Genomic DNA, 20,266 nt, shown 5'->3' with positions numbered 1-20,266 from the left:
CTCTTTGCCCCAGAAAAAGGATGCAGAGAATCATGAGGCCCAGCTCAAGAATGGCAGCCCTGACTCCCCAGGGAAGCAGGTGAGATGGACTGCAGGGACTTGGGATGAGCCAGGAGCTTGGAACTTACAGGAAATCTCCTGCCTACTGCTTTCTCTGAAATACCCTTCCTTATCCTATCCCCTCCCCTCCTGGCTTTGGGAATCTTCCCCATACTTTAAGATCACACTCAGAGACATTGAACCAAAGGATCCAGGTTAAAAAAATAAAAACCTGCCAGGCGCGGTGGCTCACACCTGTAATCCCAGCACTTTGGGAGGCCGAGGTGGGTAAATCATGAGGTCAGGATGGTGAAACCCTATCTCTACTAAAAATACAAAAATTAGCCAGGCATGGTGGCGGGCGCCCGTAATCCCAGCTACTCGGGAGGCTGAGGCAGAGAATTGCTTGAACCCGGGAGGCGGAGGTTGCCATGAGCCGAGATCGCGCCACCGCACTCCACCCTGGGCGACAGAGAAAGACTCCGGCCCAAAAAAATAAAATAAAAACCGACTGGCCTTAACCCATTTATGGCAAGAAAACCCAATAGCCAGAGAGGGCAGTGCCTATCACAGGTCCCATCTGAGGTTGGCTGGCTTCTGTGGGCCCAGCCATATCCTTTGTTACATGGTGTAATAGTCTGAGCTCCTCTTAGACTGAGATCAGAACCAAGTTTTACCTGGTTCCCAGTGGACCAAGGCTTGGGGGTCTGCCCCTCTGTGGAGTGGGCAGGGACCAGGTCTGTTTTCTTTTGTGGCTGTGTGCCCAGTGAGGGTTCAGTCTGTGTCTTGTCTGTCAAGTAAGTAGCTGAGTGTCCCTGATTGTAAGCAGGAGACTGAGGAAGATGAGGAGGAAGAAGATGAGAAGGACAAAGGAAAACTGAAGCCCAACCTAGGCAACGGGGCAGACCTGCCCAATTACCGCTGGACCCAGACCCTGTCGGAGCTGGACGTGAGTGTCAGGGGCCAGAGGTGAAGCTTAGGGAGCCAGCCTGGGGTACCAGCAGCACTTAGTGGCCTCTTCTGACTGCCTCTGCCCTATGCAGCTGGCGGTCCCTTTCCGTGTGAACTTCCGGCTGAAAGGGAAGGACGTGGTGGTGGACATCCAGCGGCGGCACCTCCGGGTAGGGCTCAAGGGGCAGCCAGCGATCATCGATGGGGAGCTCTACAACGAAGTGAAGGTGGAGGAGAGCTCGTGGCTCATTGAGGACGGCAAGGTGGTGACTGTGCATCTGGAGAAGGTATGTGAGGCCCAGCCCTTCTAGCCTGGGGTGTTGATGGAAGGAGAAGGGAGGATGTGTGCTTATTTTACTCAGGAGCCATGCTGGGGGCATTGTGGGATTATCTTAATCCCCATGACAACACTCTTTAAAGTAGATCTGTCCCTATTTTATTTTCTTAAAGACAAGGTCTCACTCTGTTGCCCAGGCTGGAGTGCAGTAACACCTTCTTAGCTCACTGCAGCCTTGAACTCTTGGGCCCAAGCAATTCTCTCACCTCATCCTCTTGAGTAGCTAAGACTACAGGTGTACACCACCACGCTCGGCTACTTTTTGTTATTAATTTTTTTTGTAGAGATGGGGGGGGCGGGTCTCACTATATTTCCCAGGCTGGTCTTGAACTCCTGGCCTCAAGTCATCTTCAACACCTCGGCCTCCCAGAGTGCTGAGATTACAGGCTTGAGTCAGGAGAAGAGCTCGTTGATTTACCCAAGCTCCTACCTCTGGGAAGGGGTGGAGTCAGAATTGGAAGTCTTAGGTTCTAAAGCCACTTCTTTTTCACTAGGTTTGTACATGCATTCAATTCATCAAATACTTGAACACCTACTCTGTGCCTGGTACTGCTCTTGTTCTAAGTGCTGGAAAGAGAATAGTGAACAAAACAGGAAAATCTGTGCCCTCAGGAAGCCTTCATTCTCAACCTCACTGCCTTTACAGAGAGGTGGGACACAGAGATCAGTAAAAAAAGGTGGTGTGAAAAAGGCCAAGGGTCTGAGGAGAACTTCCCAGGGCACATAAGACCCTGTCTCAACTTGCCCGACTGGCACTGGCTGCCCTCACTCACCCCTCCATGCCTCTGCACTTGCTTTGTCGCCCAGGCTGGAGTGCAGTGGCGTGATCTCGGCTCACTGCAAGCTCTGCCTGCTGGGTTCACGCCATTCTCCTGCTTCAGCCTCCAGAGTAGCTGGGACTACAGGCGCCCGCCACCATGCCTGTATTTTTTTTTTTTTTTTTTTTTTTTTTTTTGGTATTTTTTAGTAGAGACAGGGTTCACCGTGTTAACCAGGATGGTCTCGATCTCCTGACCTTGTGATCCACCCACCTCAGCCTCCCAAAGTGCTGGGATTACAGGTGTGAGCCACCATGCCCGGCCCTTTCCCTGCCTTTTAAATTTATTTTTTATTTTTTGAGACAGGGTCTTGTTCTCACCCAGGCTGGAATGTAGTGGTGCAATCACGGCTTACTGCAGCCTTGACCTTCCGGGCTCAAATGACCCTCCCACCTCAGCTTCCTGAGTAACTGTGAGCGCCACCCTACCTGGCTAATTTTTAAATGTTTTTTGTAAAGACAGGGTCTCATGTTGCTCAGGCTGGTCTGAAACTCCTGGGCTCAAGGGATCTTCCTGCGTTGGCTTCCCAAAGTGTTGGGATTACAGGTAGGAGCCATTGCGCCTGGCACTTCCCTGCTTAAAAACTTTTTCTGGCTGGGCATGGTAGCTCATGCCTATAATCCTAGCGCTTTGGGAGGCTGAGGTGGGCAGATCACGAGGTCAGGAGTTTGAGACCAGCCTGGCCAAGATGGCAAACCCCATCTCTATTAAAAACACAAAAAAATTAGCTGGGCATGACGGTGGGCACCTATAATCCCAGCTACTTGGGAGTCTGAGGCAGGAGAATCACTTGAACCCAGGAGGAGGAGGTTGCAGTGAGCTGAGACTGCACCACTGCACACGGTGGCTCACGCCTGTAATCCCAACACTTTGGGAGACTGAGGCAGGCAGATCACCTGAGGTCAGGAGTTTGAGACCAGCCTGGACCAATATGGTGAAGCCCCATCTCTACTAAAAATACAAAAGTTAGCTGGGTGTGGTGGTGCATGCCTATAATCCCAGTTACTCGGGAGGCTGAGGCCAGAGAATTGCTTGAACCCGGGAGGCAGAGGTTGCAGTGAGCCGAGATGGTGCTACAGCACTCTAGCCTGGACAAGAAGAGCAAGACTCTACCGCAAAAAAAAAAAAAATATATATATATATATATATATATTTTCTTCCCATTTTATCTATTTTATTTTATTTTAATCTTATTATTTTATCTTATTTTATTTTTTATTTTTGAGACGGAGTCTCGCTCTGTTGCCCAGGCTCACTGCAAGCTCCGCCTCCCAGGTTCACGCCATTCTCCTGCCTCAGCCTCTCCGAGTAGCTGGGACTACAGGTGCCCGCCACCACGCCCGGCTAATTTTTTGTATTTTTAGTAGAGACGGGGTTTCACCGTGGTCTCGATCTCCTGACCTTGTGATCCACCCGCCTCGGCCTCCCAAAGTGCTGGGATTACAAGCGTGAGCCACCGCGCCCGGCCTTTCTTCCCATTTTAAATCTGTAATACTGCTTTGTGTCTTAAGGCTTAGCCCGAGTGTCACTTTCAAACTTCTCTCCCTCCACCCTGGATGAATATCTCCCTTTCTGCTTTCTTCTTTCCCTTATCACACTGATTTGTAACTCTTTGCCTCTGTGTCTCCCCTAGCTGCAGGAAGGGCAGAGTCTTGTACCTCTGGACCCAGTATAGGCCTGCAAGGGTCTCAGGTGCAGGATGTGGATAGGAGAGAGTTTGGTTGTGAAAGGGTTAAGGGGTGATTCCTGGTGCACAGAGCAGGCCACCTCCCACCCTCTGGTTGTTCTCTTCACAGATCAATAAGATGGAGTGGTGGAGCCGCTTGGTGTCCAGTGACCCTGAGATCAACACCAAGAAGATTAACCCTGAGAATTCCAAGGTGAGCCCTGGCTGGCTGGGGGAGCTTCAGCAGGAAGGTGAGGGGCCTCGGTGTTTCCAGAGCTTCACCAATTCCTGTCACTGCCTGCCCTCAGCTGTCAGACCTGGACAGTGAGACTCGCAGCATGGTGGAAAAGATGATGTATGACCAGAGACAGAAGTCCATGGGGCTGCCAACTTCAGATGAACAGAAGAAACAGGAGATTCTGAAGAAGTGAGCAATTCAGAGACAGGGTTGGGGGACAGTGGCTGCCTGGGGGCTTAGATTTCGGTGACAGCAGTGAGTGGATCACTGAGCTGCCTCAGGAGCTGCCCTGCCCCCTTTCCAGCCATGTTTATGGCTTTATGGCTTTGGCTTGCCTACTCTTGTCACTTGCTGAGGTCATCTTGAGGGCAAGGCCGGCTCATGGCACATGATAGGAGGGAAGGGGTAACAGGCGGTCATTGCCACCTACAGGAAAACAGTGCCAGTGTTGGTGCCTCAGCCTCCAGCCTCTGGACTCAAATGGGTCTCAGATACCCTGGGCTCTGCTCCTGCCCAGCCTGGCTTGGTGTTGCTGAGGTCTAAAGAGATTAGACTTGACACGGGGGTGCTGGGAGAAGGGACAGCTTTAGAAGAGAAGGATGAGCTGTTTCATCTTCTTGCTTCCCTTTCTCCAGGTTTATGGATCAGCATCCAGAGATGGATTTTTCCAAGGCTAAATTCAACTAGCCCCTGTTTTTTCCTCCCTGAACTCTTGGGGCTGAGCTGCAACCACCCACCTTTCTTTCCCACTCTTCTCTGGGACTTGTGGGCCTCAGGGCTTGGGGCAGGCATGGGACTGGCCCAGGCACACAGGTCCCAGGGCATCAGAAGAAAGGCTGGGGCTTGGGACCTTGTCCTCCCCAATTGGCCTACTGTTACACATTAAAACGATTTGCCCAGCTCCTTCTGTGTCCTCTCTTGCCTCTGGCCTTTCTCTGGGGCACGGGCGTCTTACGGCTGCTGCTGGGAACTGGGAGTTTGGCTTCTAGCCCGGATTCTGCCATGTGACCTAGGGCAAATCCTTGCCCCTCTCTGGGCCTCAGTTTCTCATTACTTAAACAAGGCTTGGCCGGGTGTGGTGGTTCATGCCTGTAATCCCAGCACTTTGGGAGGCTGAGAGGGGCAGATCACCTGACATCAGGAGTTTGAGACCAGCTTGGCCAACATGGAGAAACCCAGTCTCTACTAAAAATACAAAAATTAGCCGGGTGTGATGGTGCACACCTGTAATCCCAGCTACTCGGGAGGCTGAGGCAGGAGAATCGCTTGAACCCGGGAGGCGGCGGTTGCAGTGAGCCGAGATTGCACCACCGCACTCCAGCCTGGGTGACAGAGACTCCATCTCAAAAAAATAAATAAAACAAGGCTTTTAGTCTATGTATGTTTCTGAGCAAAGGTTGAGTTTTTCTGGCTACAGAGACCAGAACACATGTCAGATTCTCAAAGGGGCGCATGACCTAGCAGAGTTTTAAGACCGCTGGACTTGTTGATCTGACTTCTACTTCCCACTGCAGCGGGTCTGCCCTCTAGCCATGAATCAAGTATTCTTCAAACTAGAAACCATTGTGTCCCAAGGCAGAAGAGCAGCAAGGGCCAAAGTGACACTGCCTGGCTCAGGGGAGGGGTACCAGGACAGCCCAGGCCTCAGATCTGGTGTGTGTGGTACAGGGACCTTACCAGGAGGACAGAGTAAAGTCCAGTGAGGACCCATTGTTTGTATCTCTGACCTGGACCTCCGCAGATACTAGGCCTTCTCAAAGCCAGCTCCCAGGGCTAAAGAGGTGCTCCCCTTTGCTCAGATCCAGCCCACAGAGCTGACCCCTGCCCCACTTTGGCTAGAGGGTGGAGGTCAGAATGCTTGGGCCACAGAGATTATAGCAAGAATGTCCAGGTTGACTTGCTGTGAGTGCTTAGTCCTTTGGCTCCTAAATTTCTGGAATATAGATGTCTTTTTTAGAATTGGAGAATAGCTGGGCACAGTAGCTCACGCCTGTAATCCCAGCACTTTGGGAGGCCGAGGCGGGCAGATCACTTGACGTCAGGAGTTCGAAACCAGCCTGGCCAACATGGAGAAACCCCATCTCTGCCAAAAATATAAAAAGTTAGCTGGGTGTTGGCCAGGTGTGGTGGCCCACGCCTGTAATCCCAGCACTTTGGGAGGCCAAGGTGGGTAGATCATGAGGTCAGGAGATCGGACCATCCTGGCTAACACGGTGAAACCCCGTCTCTACTAAAAATACAAAAAATTAACTGGGCATGGTGGCGGGCGCCTATAGTCCCAGCTACTTGGGAGGCTGAGGCAGGAGAATGGCGCAAGCCCGGGAGGTGGAGCTTGCAGTGAGCCAAGATCACGCCACTGCACTCCAGCCTGTGCAACAGAGCGAGACTCCGTCTCCAAAAAAAAGAAAAAGTTAGCTGGGTGTGGTGGCACTTGCCTGTAATCACAGCTACTTGGGAGGCTGAGGCAGGCGAATCACTTGAACCTGGGAGACTGAGGTTGTGGCGAGCTAAGATTGTACCACTGCACTCCAGCCTGGGCAATATAGCGCGACTGTCTTGAGAAAAAAAAATTCAGAATAGCTTGTTAAAGATTTCAGAGAGGCTATGCGGTACATAGCTTTGTCTGTTTTCCAAACTTGCTAAACCTTTTTTTTTTCTGGGAATGCAAATAGTGGTTTAAAAGGCTAGGTTTGGAAAATGGTGCTGTAGGGCTGAGGCTAGAGTGGAGGGTTTGTGGTGTCACTCTCACACTCTGTACTCCTGTTCTGCCCCGTGGTCATTTTAATCTTTCGGAGGCCTTGACCTGGATGCGACAGCAGAGCCTGGAGTTAGAACTGAACCCCATGTTCGTAGCCCTGAGAGATCATCCTGTTTCCCTTAGGAAACTGGACAAACAAGTACAATTTGTCTAGTAGTTACTTTCCAAAGGGTGCCTTTTGGAGCAATAAAAAGGGCGGTGGGCACGGCAGGTCAAATGGGAGCTGGAGTGGGGGGATCCTCAACACTTTCTAGCTTGTTTGTTAATTAAGAATGGGCTGGTGGGCCTGCCCCGGCCTCTCTGCTGAAAGAGGACCAGTAGATAAGCCTGTGTGTGAGGAGCAGCCAAGTGGATCCTTCTAACTCATCTGGGCTCTGCTACCTAATGAAGGGATTCTGCATCTGCCCCAGCAAGGCCAGAGCCACAGTTAGTAACTGCGTGTCCCACTAAGTGCCTTGACCTCACTGTAAGCCCCAGGTTTCCTCTCTGTGAAAGAATAATGTCCTTTCTCCGAGGTTATTGGAGAGGCCAAGAAGATACTGGTGAAAACCACAGTGCTGGACAGGCGCGGTGGCTCACACCTGTAATCCCAGCACTTTGGGAGGCTGAGGCGGGTGGATCACCTGAGGTCAGGAGTTCAAGACCAGCCTGACCAATATGGAGAAACCGTGTCTCTACTAAAGAATACAAAATTAGCTGTGCGTGGTGGCGCATGCCTGTAATCCCAGCTGCTCGGGAGGCTAAGTTAGGAGAATCGCTTGAACCCGAGAGGCGGAAGTTGCGGTGAGCCAAGATTGCGCCATTGCACTCCAGCAGCCTGGGCAACAAGAGCAAAAACTCCATCTCAAAAAAAAGAAAGAAAACCACAGTGCTCTGTTACTACCACAGAGAGGGGAAGGGGAGCAGCAGGTCCAAGGCTGGGTAGGGCCAACAAATGATCAGGGCTTTGGGGAAACTGTGGGCTGGGCAGAAGCAGGCCAGCCTGCAGGCAGTGGACTGGGAGAGCAGAGGCAGTTCAGACAGGCCTCCCTAGAAGAACCTCTCAAACTGTCAGAAACTATTTATCCAACCTTTCTCAGGCGCAGACTCTGTGCTTGCTTCTTTATCTCCTGGAACTCACAGTGAACCTGAAATGGGGGCAGGATTACTCCCATTTTATCCTTCCTACTTCAACTGCAGGGCACTAAGCCAGGCTGGACACCTATATCCTGTCTCCTGCTCTGGGCAGCAGTTAAGTGAGGCAGATGGGAAAGGACAGCCAAGATAAGCAGGCAGATAGCAATTACCTTTGTCCTTACAAACTATGGTCATGTTAACATACAGAATATCAGCCAAGAACCAGAACCAACTGCTTAACATAACATAGAGTGGGCCCTGCCCACCCCCCAATACATTTAAGATAAGCTTCTTTTAACTGTTGAATTACTCCAGGGAGGGAGAAGTTTGCATGATTGGTTAGGGTGGCAATAGGGGGATGGAGTCAGGGTTCACTCCCAGAAGGTAATTCCTAAGTCCTTACTTTCCATGATCAGGCCACCTGAAGACCGTGAGCAGGAAGGAAGAGGCCCAGGCAGGGATCGGACCAGCTGGGGATGCAAGGAGATGTAGACCCCATGGCCCAGTGAAATGCACATGGTCCAGGAACCCAGTCAGCCAAGGCAGGAGGAGCCAGAGTGGGCACTGCTTCAGGTCTAAGGCCCAGCCTCTCCCACAGGGGTTCCTGGTCCCCCTCTTCATTCTGTAGGCTGTGCTTCTCCCAGAAAGGGTGTGGCAGCTGGGCCTGGCAGGGGTTAGCAGTACACCTGGAGCAAGGGTGCCCCCGACGAGTCTGTGTCGGTGCCCTGGAAGGATGAGTCATGGCTGGCTGGGTACCCTGGTGGGAAGGAGAGGAGAGGAGGAAACAGGCTCAGGGGAAGGAGCTCATCCAGATCCCACGACCAGGGAGAAGCCTGCTGAGAAGGAGCAGAGTGGGACTTGAGCCTGGGTCAGTCTGATCCTGGCTGGATGACCCACTCAGTTTATTGACCTCTCTGAGCCCTAGCCTCCCTTTCTGTAAAAGGATAATGACCCCACTCCCAGGGGGTTGTTGTCAAGGGCAAGAAGACCACAACAGAAGCACACGGGTGTCTTTCCAGCACCATGCTGGATGGCCACCACCCACTACTTTCCTAGTCATCTGGGCTTGAAGGTTGGGGTCTGATCACTTTCAGCTTGCCTGTTCTGGGCACTTGCACCCACTTTAAGCCAGCTTGCTAGATGGAGACGGGTCTGTGGCTGCTTAGGTCCCCGTCCCTTTTTGATGTCATCCTCATCACCCCAAGAGAAAGCTGGGAGAGGAGCAGGTGAGGGGCCCCTAGGGTAGTCCCCCACCCTCCACACCCCTCGTTAGGTCAAGACCACACCTGGAGCTCCATAAGGCCTCAGCTTCCGGGCGATGGCATCTGCAGTCGTCTCCTGGGAGATCTGCACTGTCAGCTCTAGGGAGGGAAGGTGAGGCAGGCAGTGGTCATTAGCACCTTCTTTCAACCCTATTTCCTACTCCTGTTCCCAGCCCGATGAGGGAGGAGCCACTCATTCCTGGGCAGGGCTAGAAAAATAATGCTTGAAGACAGACACATAGACAACGTGTGCATGAGCAGAGTGATGGATGAGTGGGAGTTTTGGTTAGCCCAGAACAGGTCAGAGGCCCACGTTCATGTGGGTCCCTAGGTCCCGTTAACCAGACCAGGCCTAGAAGCTACTCTGGCAGGAGACAGCAGGGGAGAGGAGCCTTTTGGGTAAATTTGTTGAATGCAGAGGGAACGTTGTCCTTTCTGGGAACAGCAGCGATGGCCAGAGAGCTTTCCCAGGGTCTGCATGCTCCTCTCAGCCTTGCTCGGACCTCACCGGGAAGGGCCAGAGTGGGAGCTGGGGAGAGGGGATGCAAGAGTTGACAGAAAGGAGGAGGAAGGGCAGGGACTGGCTGAGGGGTAGACCCACAGTGGCTAAAGACCCCATTCCAACCCTCCCCTGGCCAGAGCCTCCCCTACTCTGCCCCTCAGCTCCATGGGGCCCCCACCTACCATCCTGGCTGAGACCTGAGCCCACCATGGTCTCATGGCCACTGTCAGGGGCAGCAGCGGTCGGGGCAGCAGCCCGAGTTGAACGACCCTCTGAGGTCTGTGGGCGAGCACGGCTTTTTCGGGTACTAATGCGAATGATGCCGCGTACCAGGCGGCCCTCAGCATCCTGCTCATCCAGGTGGTAGTCCTGCGTGATGCTGCTGATAAGGTCGGAGATCTTACTGGTCTTCTCCAGGAACACAGTGTCTGATGTGCACTTGGCCAGCTCATCGATCTGGTGTACGCTGAACAGCTCTGTCAGCTTCTTGAAGATGAGCACATCAATCTCTCGGCTCGACATGGAGCCACTGCCCATCTCGGGCAGGTCCAGGTCCGACTCATGGAAAGAGTAGTACTCCTCGGAGCCACGAGGACTACTGGCAAGGGTGCTGGGCAGGCTGTGTCGCATGGGTGGGGGATCAGCCAGCGGCTCCTTGCAGCAGGAGTCCGCATCAGGGGCTGGGGAGGTGGCCCTCGGGTAGGGATACACAGGGATGCCTTTGAGCTTAACGTCGGGGTAGCTGAAGCTGCTGCCCATGGTTGACTTGAGCCGCTGGCCATCCCGCCGGCTGGGGGGTGCACGATCAGGGCTGGGGGGCACTCCATTGTGCTCCTTGGCCCAGTTGGCTTCGGCAGCCCCCTCAGTGGAGTCCTCGGTAGACAGGCAGGGGCTGCATCCCCGCACACAGGCTCCACAGCGCTGGAGGCAATCCCGGCAGCGGCGGAAGCAGAAGGCAGCCCGGCACCACTCCCATACCCAGGGTCGCCAGAGCAGGCAGCAAGTCGGGGACTCAGGGGCCGCCTCAGCAGAGCCAGAGATGAAGGTAATGCTCTCTGGCCCATGGTGGCCAGGGTCCTTGGGGTCTGGTCTACGGGTGCGGCGGCTTGGTGGGGGCTGAGGTGGTTTATCATATGTCTCCAGACATAGCTCTGTTGGCCGCTCCCAGGGTCCCAAGCGTGGAGGCCCAGATGCTGGGCGGGGGTGTCCAGGGCGGGGCATGGCTCATTGCATGGTTTGCAGCAGCCAGGCACCTGCGGGGGGAGAGGCCAGGAAGGAGTCAGGATCAGAGGTGAGGAACAAACTCCTGGGCTGACTTGAGCAGCTTCACACTTCTAGTTTCTGAGAGGCCTGGGATGTGGACGGACCCAAGTATGCTCAAAAACCCTCATCTCTCGTGGCCCTCCGTCCACAAAGTCTCTGTGGTCTAACCCAGATTTCAAAATTCCCTGTGACTTAGACCTATTGGGATGGCTATGAAAGGTTGAACACTGGTGGGGCGCAGTGGCTCACGCCTGTAATCCCAGCACTTTGGGAGGCCGAGGCAGGCAGATCACCTGAGGTCAGGAGCTCAAGACCAACCTGACTAACATAGTGAAACTCCGTCTCTACTAAAAATACAAAAAAAAGTTAGCCAGGTGTAGTAGTGGGCGCCTGTAATCCCAGCTACTTGGGAGGCTGAGGCAGGAGAATCGCTTGAACGCGGGTGGCAGAGGTTGCAGCGAGCCGAGATCACGCCATTGCACTCCAGCCTGGGCAACAGGGCAAGACTGTGTCTCAGAAAAAAAAAAGAAAAAAGAAAAGAAAAAAAGGTTGAACATCTTATCTGAAATGCTTGGGTCCAGAAATGTTTTGGATTCTGGATTGTATACATTATACTTACCTGTTAAGCATTCCTCATTCAAAAATCTGAAATGCTCCAATGAGCATTTCCTTTAAGTATCATGCTGGTGCTCAACTTTCAGATTTTGGAGTGTTTTGGATTTTTGGATTAGGGATACTCAATCTCTCAATCTGTGTTTAAAAATAATCTCCCTTCCCCCAGAAAATAATGAGTGTTGGCAATAATGTGGGAAAACTGGAACTCTTGTGCATTTCTGGTGGGAATGTAAAATGGTGCAGCTGCTATAGAAAACAGTATGGTGGTTCCTCCAAAAATTAAACATCGAATTACCACATGACCCAGCAATTCCACTTCTGGGTACATACCCAATCTAATTGAGAGCAGGGACTCAGATGTTTAGACAATGTTCACAGCAGCATTATTCACAATAGCCAAAAGGTGGAAACAATCCCAGTGTCTACCAATGGATGAATGACTAAACAAAATGTGGTATATATATACAATGGAATATTATTCAGCCTTACAAAGGAAAGGAAATTCTTATACATGCTGCAACATGGATGAACCTTAAAGAACTTATGCTAAGTGAAATAAGCCAGACACAAAAGGACAGATAGCCCGGGTGCGGTGGCTCATGCCTGTAATCCCAGCAATTTGGGAGGCCAAGATGGGTGGATCACTTGAGCACAGGAGTTCAAGACCAGCCTGGCCAACATGGTGAAAGCCCATCCCTACTGAAAATACAAAAATTAGCCAGGTGTGGTGGTGCACACCTGTAGTCCTAGTTACCTGGGGGACTGAGGTGGGAGGACCACTTGAGCCTCGGAGGTGGAGGTTGCAGTGAGCTGAGATCATGCCATTGCACTCCAGCCTCGGCAACAAAGCCAGACCCTGTCTCAAAAAAAAAAAAAATAAAGACAAATATTGTAAGATTCCACTCATATGACATCTCTAGAATAGTCAAATTCATAGAGACACAAAGTAGAATGGTAGTTGCCTGGTGCTGGGGGCAGAGGGGACTGGGGAGTTAGTGTTGAATGAGTAGGGAGTTTCAGCTGGGGAAGATGAAAAAGGTCTGGAGATGGATGGTGGCAATAGTTGTACAACAATGTGAATGTATTTAATGCCACAGGAATGATGCTTAAATATGGGAATGATGCTTAAATATGTTTTGTTTTTTATTTTTTTTTTGAAACGGAGTCTCACTGTCACTGAGGCTGGAGTGCAGTGGTACCATCTCGGCTCACTGCAACCTCTGCCTCCTGGGTTCAAGCGATTCTCTTGCCTCAGCCTCCCAAGTAGCTGGGATTACAGGCACGTGCCACCATGCCCAGCTAATTTTTGTATTTTTAGTAGAGACAGGATTTCGCCATGTTGGCCAGGCTGGTCTCAAACTCCTGACCTCAGGTGATCTACCCACTTCAGCCTCCCAAAGTGCTGGGATTACAGTTGTGAGCCACCACACCCGGCCCTTAAATGTGGTCTCTGCTTTTTGCTTTTTGTTTTTTTTTTTTTTTTTTTTTGAGACAGAGTTTTGCTCGTTGCCCAGGCTGGAGTGCAATGTCACAATCTCGGCTCACTGCAACCTCCGCCTCCCGGGTTCAAGCGATTCTCCTGCCTCAGCCTCCCAAGTGGCTGGGATTACAAGTAAGCACCACCACGCCTGGCTAATAGAGACGGGGTTTCTCCATGGTCAGGCTGGTCCTGAACTCTCGCCCTCAGGCGATCTGCCTGCCTCAGCCTCCCAAAGTGCTGAGATTACAGGCGTGAGCCACCGCACCCAGCCAAATGTGGTTTCTTTAAAAAAAGGTTAGGCCAGGCGCAGTGGCTCATGCCTGTAATCCCAGCACTTTGGGAGACCTAGGTGGGCGGATGATTTGAGGTCAGGAGTTCTAGACCAGCATGGCCAACATGGTGAAATCCCATCTCTACTAAAAACACAAAAATTAGCTAGGTATGGTGGTGGACACGTGTAATCCCAGTTACTGAGGAGGCTGAGGCAGGAGAATTGCTTGAACTCAGGAGGCAGAAGTTGCAGTGAGCCGAGATGGCGCCATTGCACTCCAGCCTGGGTGACAGAGTGGCAAGACTCTGTCTCAAAAAAAAAAAAAAAAGATTAATAAGGTACCTTTTTTTTTTTTTTGAGATAGAGTCTCGTTCTGTCACCCAGGCTGGAGTGCAATGGCACATTCTTGGCTCACTGCAACCTCTGCCTCCTAGGTTCAAGTGATTCTCCTGCCTCAGCCTCGGAGTAGCTGGGATTACAGGTGTACGCCACCACGCCCAGCTAATTTTTGCATTTTTAGTAGAGATGGGGTTTTGCCATGTTGGCCAGGCTGATCTCGAACTCCTGACCTCAGGTGATCTGCCCACCTCAACCTCCCAAACTGCTGGGATTACAGGCATGAGCCACCGCACCCAGCCTAATATGGTAACTCTTATAGCTATTTTACAGAAAGATCTCCTGGATCTCACTTTCTGTAATGTGGTCTCCCCCAGCTTCTCCCTGCTGTTGGTAAGTTTCTCTTGTTGAGAGCCTCTGTGGTTGCTCAACAAATGCCTTTCCATAAGACTTGCTATGGAACCTGATCATTAACACCTTTTTCCCTCCCTTGGTCCTTCAAATCAGATATGGGAATTTAAGAGGTCCCCTGTCAATATTTCAGTCTTACTCACATTTGCCCTGCTAGCAACATTTAACACCAAGCACTGTTGGTGTCTTTTGATTAGATAAAAAAGCTGAGCCACAAAATATGTCTTCTTTCCCATTCTGACCTGGTTGCTAGGAAGCTCAGAGCTAAGACTTCCTCTACTTCATAAACACTGAGGCTGACCCTGTGCTGGGTACCGAAGAACCAAAGGTGAATGAACTACAGATCCCGCTCTTGATGATTCACATATGGTTTTGTAGGGAAAACAGATGCTTAAAAGTTTGTAAGATGAGGGCTGGGCACAGTGGCTCATGCCGGTAATCCCAGCACTTTGGGAGGCTGAGGCGGGTGGATCACGAGGTCAGGATTTCGAGACCAGCCTGACCAACATGGTGAAACCCTGTCTCTACTAAAAATACAAATTAGCTGGGTGTGGTGAAGCGTGCCTGTAATCCCAGCTACTCAGGAGGCTGAGGCAGGAGAATCGCTTGAACTTGGGAGGCGGAGGTTGCAGTGAGCCCAGATCGCACCACTGCACTCCAGCCTATGCAACAGAGTGAGACTCCATCTCAAACAAACAAACAAAGTTTGTAAGATGGAGCATGTAGGATATATGAAGCATCATGGGAGTAAATAACTCTGCCTGAGAGAGTCAAGGAAGATTATGCAGTAGTGTATTTGGGAAGGTCCTTGATCTCATGTAGGGGTTTGCCAGGCAGTAACTATCCTTAGCTTGGATTTTCTGAGACACTGATCCCTTATCCTTTTATTCCTGAATTAATGGCACTGGGGTCTTAAACTGGGGGTATATGAGGAACGTGGAACTGGGCATCGGGATATCTGTGTTTTAGTTCCAGTTCTGGCCCTAATCTAACCCCAGATTTGGCACTTGGGAAAATTAATGCCACCTCCCTAAAGAGGGCCATCATTATCTCTCACCCAAATACTCTCACAGTCCCCATCCTGGCCACCTCCATTCCCTCTTACTTGCTATAGCAAGTAAAAACTTTAAAATGTTTAGAGGAACACGGCAGACACCACTTTAATCAAATGATCAAAGATAATATCACCATAACAGGATGAACTGACATCAAGTTCCTCCTGATACTATGTACTAAGGAGGATACAACTCACGAAGTATTCTTGTCAAAAATACATAACCTGAATGTAATAATGAGGAAATAAAATACAAGCCCAAGTTGAGAAACATGACAACTAAATGCAGTGTGATCCTAGAAAGGATCCTGGATTGGGAGGAAAAAATTGGAAATTGGATAATGTGAATAACTGGTGAAATATGTTATTTGATAGTATTATATCAATGTTACATTTTCTGAATTTGATTACTGTGGTTATATAAGATAATGTTCTATTCTTAGGAAACATACACTGAAGCACTTGGGGATAAAGGGGCAGGTATTATCTGCAACCTAATCTCAAATGGTTCAAACACAAAAGAACAGAAGTTATGTGTGTATAGAGAAAGGGAAAGAGGGAATGTTACCCATGGTGAATGGGGATGTGAAGGATAGAGTTCTTTTATTTATTTTATTTAATTTTAGAGATAAGGTCTCCCTCTGTCACCCAGATTGGAGTGCAGTGGTGCAACCATAGCTCAATGAAGCCTCAAACAACTGGGCTCAAGTGATCCTCCTGCCTCAGCCACTTGAGTAGATAGGACTATAGATGCATACCACCCTGCCCCACTAGTTTTTTGTTTTGTTTTGTTTTTTGGTAGAGATGGGATCTTGCTATGTTGCTCAGGCTGGTCTTGAACTCCTGGCGTCAAGTGATCTCCTGCCCTGGCCTCCCAAAGTGCTGGGATTACAGGCATGAGCCTCTGTGCCTGGCCTAGGATACCGTTCCTACAACTCTTCAACCTACTCTCCTGGCCCTACTCAGCACTCCTTCTCCAGGGACCCTCTGGAACCACTAGTCAGCTGGGAGGCCCTCTCCCCATGGCCTTCTGCTGGGCTGTCAGCTGGGTCAGCCTTCTACTGATTGTTTGAGGATAAGTCTATGTCCCCAAGGACCATGACCCTGAAGTGCAGGGACTGTGTGTAATTTTTTTCTGCCTCAGGGTCTGGAACAGGGTTTGGTACACTAGGTGCCTCAGGGGACTGACAGATTTCCGGTTGCCTCAGGGTAGAACCAGGACCATTGGGTACAAAGAAAAAAAGACTTAGGCTCTAGGTTGACCAGAGTATGGATGGGGGATAGGAGGTGAGGGGGCAGTGAAACCCCATCTGCAAAGGTATCCCAACTAAAATTATAACAGGTGATTTTAAATTCCCTTGCAATCCGAGGCAAGTGGTTAAAAATTTTTGTTTTAGTTTGAGAAATGTGGGGTATGGATTCACACATTCACGCAATTAACAGATATTTACTGAGGGCCCACTGTGTGCCACATGCTGGATTTATTATTATTATTATTATTATTTTTTGAGACAGTCTTACTCTGTCACCAACGCTGGAGTGCATGGCACGATCTTGGCTCACTGCAACCTCTGCCTCCCAGGTGGAGGCAATTCTCATGCCTCAGCCTCCCGAGTAGCTGGAATTACAGGTGCATGCCACCATACCCAGGTATTTTTTTTGTATTTTTAATAGAGATGGGGTTTCACCATGTTGGCCAGGCTGGTCTCGAACTCCTGACCTCAAGTGATCCACCTGCCTCAGCCTCCCAAAGTGCTGAGATTACAGGCATAAGCCACCGCGCCTGGCCAGCTGTTCTAAGTTCTTTTTTTTTTTTTTGAGATGGAGTCTCGCTCTGTTGCCCAGGCTGGAGTGGAGTGGAGTGGCGCGGTCTTGGCTCACTGCAACCTCTGCCTCCTGGGCGCAAGCAATTCTCCTGCCTCAGCCTCCTGAGTGGCTGGGACTACAGGTGCCCGCCACCACGCCTGGCTAATTTTTTGTATTTTTAGTAGAGACGGGGTTTCACCGTGTTAGTCAGGACGGTCTGATCTCCTGACCTCGTGATCCATCTGCCTCGGCCTCCCAAAGTACTGGGATTATAGGCGTGAGCCACTGCGCCCGGCCCAGCTGTTCTAAATTCTATGGATAAGTGATAAAACAGACAAAATCCCTCAACCTCAGGAGTTTACACTCCATGAGAGTTGATTATTGATGGCTTACACTGTTCTAAGTACTTCAGACATAATAACCAATTAATTTTCACAACCCTCTTTGTAATATTATTACCTGTATTATTAAACTAAAGCACAGACAGGTTAAATAAGTTGTCCAAAGCCATACATCTATCTGTACACAACTGGCCTGGCCCCAGACTCTTATCCACTACCCCATCCCGTCTATTACTTGGGAGAAAAGAGGCAGTCAAAGCTGCCAGCTCCATGGAACAGCGTGTGCCCAGAGAGAGCCCTGTCTTCCAGGCTCAAGCCTTCAGGAGAGTGAACAAATCTACAGTTAACCATGCTGAGCTCGGAAGTACGTGGGGCTCCTGAGGATGGAATGGCTATTGTCTTCTCCCCAACCTCCAAAGCTTTAGGACTCGCTATTATTGATTAAATTAATCCAACAGGTATTTATTGAGCACCAACGAGGTGCCCAGCGTTGTGCTAAATGCTGAGAAAACAGCAGTGAATGGGCCAGAGGACTTTCACCTTATTTGACTCTCACAATTGCTCTGTAAATAAGGAGTATATCTCCATTTCACAGATCAGGAATCTGAAGCTCAGAAAGGTGAAATGACTGGCCCAGAGGCACCTAGCAAGAGAGGGCTGGGGGAGGATTTGCACTGTGGCCCGCCAGGCTCTGGAGCCTGCGTACTTTGTGTGTGCCACACATCTCCAGCGGTGGTGGGATGAGAAGAGAAGACCTGGGATAAGGACAATGCCTGCCTCAGTTCCCCACTTCCCTCCAGCCATTGAACCCTCCTGAAGTCAAACTCAGGCAGTTTCTTCCAGGCTGTATCTCCCCGACCCTGCTGCTGCCACCGCCCCACCACCACCCTGCCCAATCCTAGGAACCTGGTCACTTGGTTTAGTGAGGGGAGGCTCCCTGTCCCTATTGTGGCTTGAGGCAAGATTCTTAACCTCACTTTCCTCATCTTTAAATAAGGAGAGACTAGTATCTTCATGCCCCGCCAGTCCCGTGAGATTTAAATGAAATATTGAGTGCAGGGGGCTTCCCGCAGTGGCCTTGCACATGGGAGGGGCTAGGTCACTGGGCGATCTAAGGCACCGCAAGGATCTTCCCGGGGGTCAGACGGTCCCGGCCCGCTCTCCCTGGATTTCTCGTTGATGCTTCCCTCTTTCCCCTTAGTCCCGCGAACACACACACACACTCAAGGGTCTATGTACCGTCCCCTCCTCCCATGGGCCCCAGGACAGACCCGGCCACACCAGCCTCTGCCCCTAGCTCAGTGCCAAGCCTCGGACACCCGGCCGGGGAGGACCACCCCAGTCCTGCTCGAGAAACAGCCGTCGGCTCAGTGCACCCTCGGCCCCCTGCCCCAGAAGTGCAGCCCGAGAGTCCCATATCCGCGGGCACCTAGTCCTGGGGACAAGGAAGAACCAGACCCTGGCACTGTCCCCCGGGCTACCACAGCCCCTACACCAACTCTGCCCTTGGGGCGAGCACTACCCTCTTCAGCTGCAAGGGCCCTACCCCGCGGGCGGACCCAGCCTTCCTCCCGTCCCGACGCTGTTCCTCGGGGTGAGCACCACCGTTTGTCCCATCCCGACGCTGTCCCCCGGTGAGTGCGGCCCCCACACCCAGCCAGTGCAGCCCTGAGGGCGAACGCGGCCCCTCACCCCATTCTGCGCGCCCAGCCCGGGCGCCCGCTCAGGCCGCTCCCCAGCCCGGCCCGCGCACCCCGGAAGTAGGAGGGTGGCCCCCGAGGAACAGGGCCCAGGACCCTCTCCTGTCCGGGCTCAGCCTCGGGGGGCTCCCGACACCGGCGCCGCCTTGGTTTGCGCCCCCTTGGGCCCGCGCGGGGCTTACCTGTCCCGCCAGGTGGGCCGCCTCCGGCTCAGCCCCTCCCCCGCCCCCTCGCCACTCACCTGGGGCGCAGGTGAGCGTCTCGCGGGAGCGCTGCACGGGCCGCCGCTAGGGACACACTTCCTGCCTCCGCGAAGCGCCGCCGCGCACCTGGACCGAGGCCCCGCCTCTGGGATCTGTGGAGCTGCGCGTCCCCGCTCGGGTGCTCGGCCGTTTCGGCCTAGTCCGGGTAGGTGAGGTGTGGCGGGGAGGGGTCGAGAGGCGCTGGGGCTCAGTCTCTTCTTCTGTTCAACAGGCTGGTGGTCCTGTCAGTCTCTGAGCACCTGGGGAGCTCCTGCCCGGCCATAAAGCTCCAACTCAAAGGGAAGCTCTCTTCTGGGAAGCTTTCCCTGACCCTAAGTCTGTTTTTCTGTTGGTTAGAACAGTCCCTGTACTCCGCACACTGTCGTTTTCTTGTCTTCTGTCTCCTCCTTTAGCCTCCTACCTTTACAGGGTTTGGTCTTGTTGCCCTGTGTTCCTGGTGCTCAGCACAGGTCCTGGCAAATACTAGGTGCTCAACAAATATTTTCCACTGAATGAGGCCCCGGGCCCCAATTTCTCCCTTTGCCCTGAGGCAGAACTGGGAGCCTGGGCCGCTGATCAGTTTACCTTTTCTTTTGTTCAGAGAAATCTGCAGGTAAAGACAGGAACCTCAGCTCTGGGGCCCGGAGTAGAGTAGAGGAGGGGGCTAGGATATGCAGCTCTGAAAGATAAAACGATTCCCTGGTTAGGATTCTGAAAGCAAGGAATTTAATGCAGAAGTACACTGGAAGCACATCATGGGCCAGAATGTTGCAGATTACATGCGCTACTTAATGGAAGAAGATGAAGATGCTTACAAGAAACAGTTCTCTCAATACATAAAGAACAGCGTAACTCCAGACGTGGAAGAAATGTGTAAGAAAGCTCATGCTGCTATACGAGAGAATCCGGTCTATGAAAGGAAGCCCAAGAAAGAAGTTAAAAAGCAGAGGTGGAACCGTCCCAAAAAGTCCCTTGCTCAGAAGAAGGATCGGGTAGCTCAAAAGAAGGCAAGCTTCCTCAGCGCTCAGGAGCGGGCTGCTGAGAGCTAAACCAAACAATT

The 20,266-nt window shown here is 51.7% G+C and overlaps 3 protein-coding genes across 9 annotated transcripts in view; 2 read left to right on the top strand and 1 right to left on the bottom strand.

The window, feature by feature from the left end:
* The window catches only part of NUDC (nuclear distribution C, dynein complex regulator), a 49,298-nt gene extending 44,346 nt beyond the window's left edge, over positions 1–4,952 (top strand). For all 5 annotated transcript variants that reach the window (XM_055261209.2, XM_063631520.1, XM_063631521.1 and 2 more), the window contains 6 exons: positions 14–79; positions 869–988; positions 1,083–1,277; positions 3,942–4,025; positions 4,120–4,238; positions 4,685–4,952. In XM_055261209.2, coding sequence (XP_055117184.1) covers positions 14–79; positions 869–988; positions 1,083–1,277; positions 3,942–4,025; positions 4,120–4,238; positions 4,685–4,736 — 636 coding nt within the window. In that variant the 3' untranslated portion in view covers positions 4,737–4,952. The remainder of the gene's footprint in view (positions 1–13; positions 80–868; positions 989–1,082; positions 1,278–3,941; positions 4,026–4,119; positions 4,239–4,684) is intronic.
* Positions 4,953–8,094: 3,142 nt separating this feature from the next.
* Positions 8,095–19,311, bottom strand: KDF1 (keratinocyte differentiation factor 1). 3 transcript variants are annotated; one of them, XM_063631510.1, is made up of 5 exons: positions 19,206–19,303; positions 12,320–12,421; positions 9,870–10,940; positions 9,210–9,284; positions 8,095–8,680 (listed from the first exon to the last, which is right to left on the bottom strand). In XM_063631510.1, exons 3-5 carry the CDS (start codon positions 10,906–10,908, stop codon positions 8,598–8,600), a joined length of 1,197 nt encoding a protein of 398 aa, XP_063487580.1. In that variant the 5' UTR covers positions 10,909–10,940; positions 12,320–12,421; positions 19,206–19,303; the 3' UTR covers positions 8,095–8,597. The 3 variants fall into 3 exon arrangements, with proteins under 3 accessions (XP_063487580.1, XP_055117172.1, XP_063487579.1); XM_055261197.2 differs by lacking the exon at positions 12,320–12,421 and having other exon boundaries at positions 19,206–19,311; XM_063631509.1 differs by lacking the exon at positions 12,320–12,421 and having other exon boundaries at positions 19,147–19,303.
* A 590-nt stretch (positions 19,312–19,901) lies between these two features.
* Positions 19,902–20,266, top strand: LOC129471986 (large ribosomal subunit protein uL18-like). Its single transcript, XM_055261217.2, has one exon. It carries the CDS (start codon positions 19,962–19,964, stop codon positions 20,253–20,255), a length of 294 nt encoding a protein of 97 aa, XP_055117192.1. The 5' UTR covers positions 19,902–19,961; the 3' UTR covers positions 20,256–20,266.

Source organism: Symphalangus syndactylus, chromosome 22 (genome assembly GCF_028878055.3).
Source record: "Symphalangus syndactylus isolate Jambi chromosome 22, NHGRI_mSymSyn1-v2.1_pri, whole genome shotgun sequence".
Lineage (NCBI taxonomy): Eukaryota > Metazoa > Chordata > Mammalia > Primates > Hylobatidae > Symphalangus > Symphalangus syndactylus.
The sequence above is the reverse complement of the archived record's forward strand: the minus strand, read 5'-3'. Positions and strand labels throughout refer to the sequence as shown.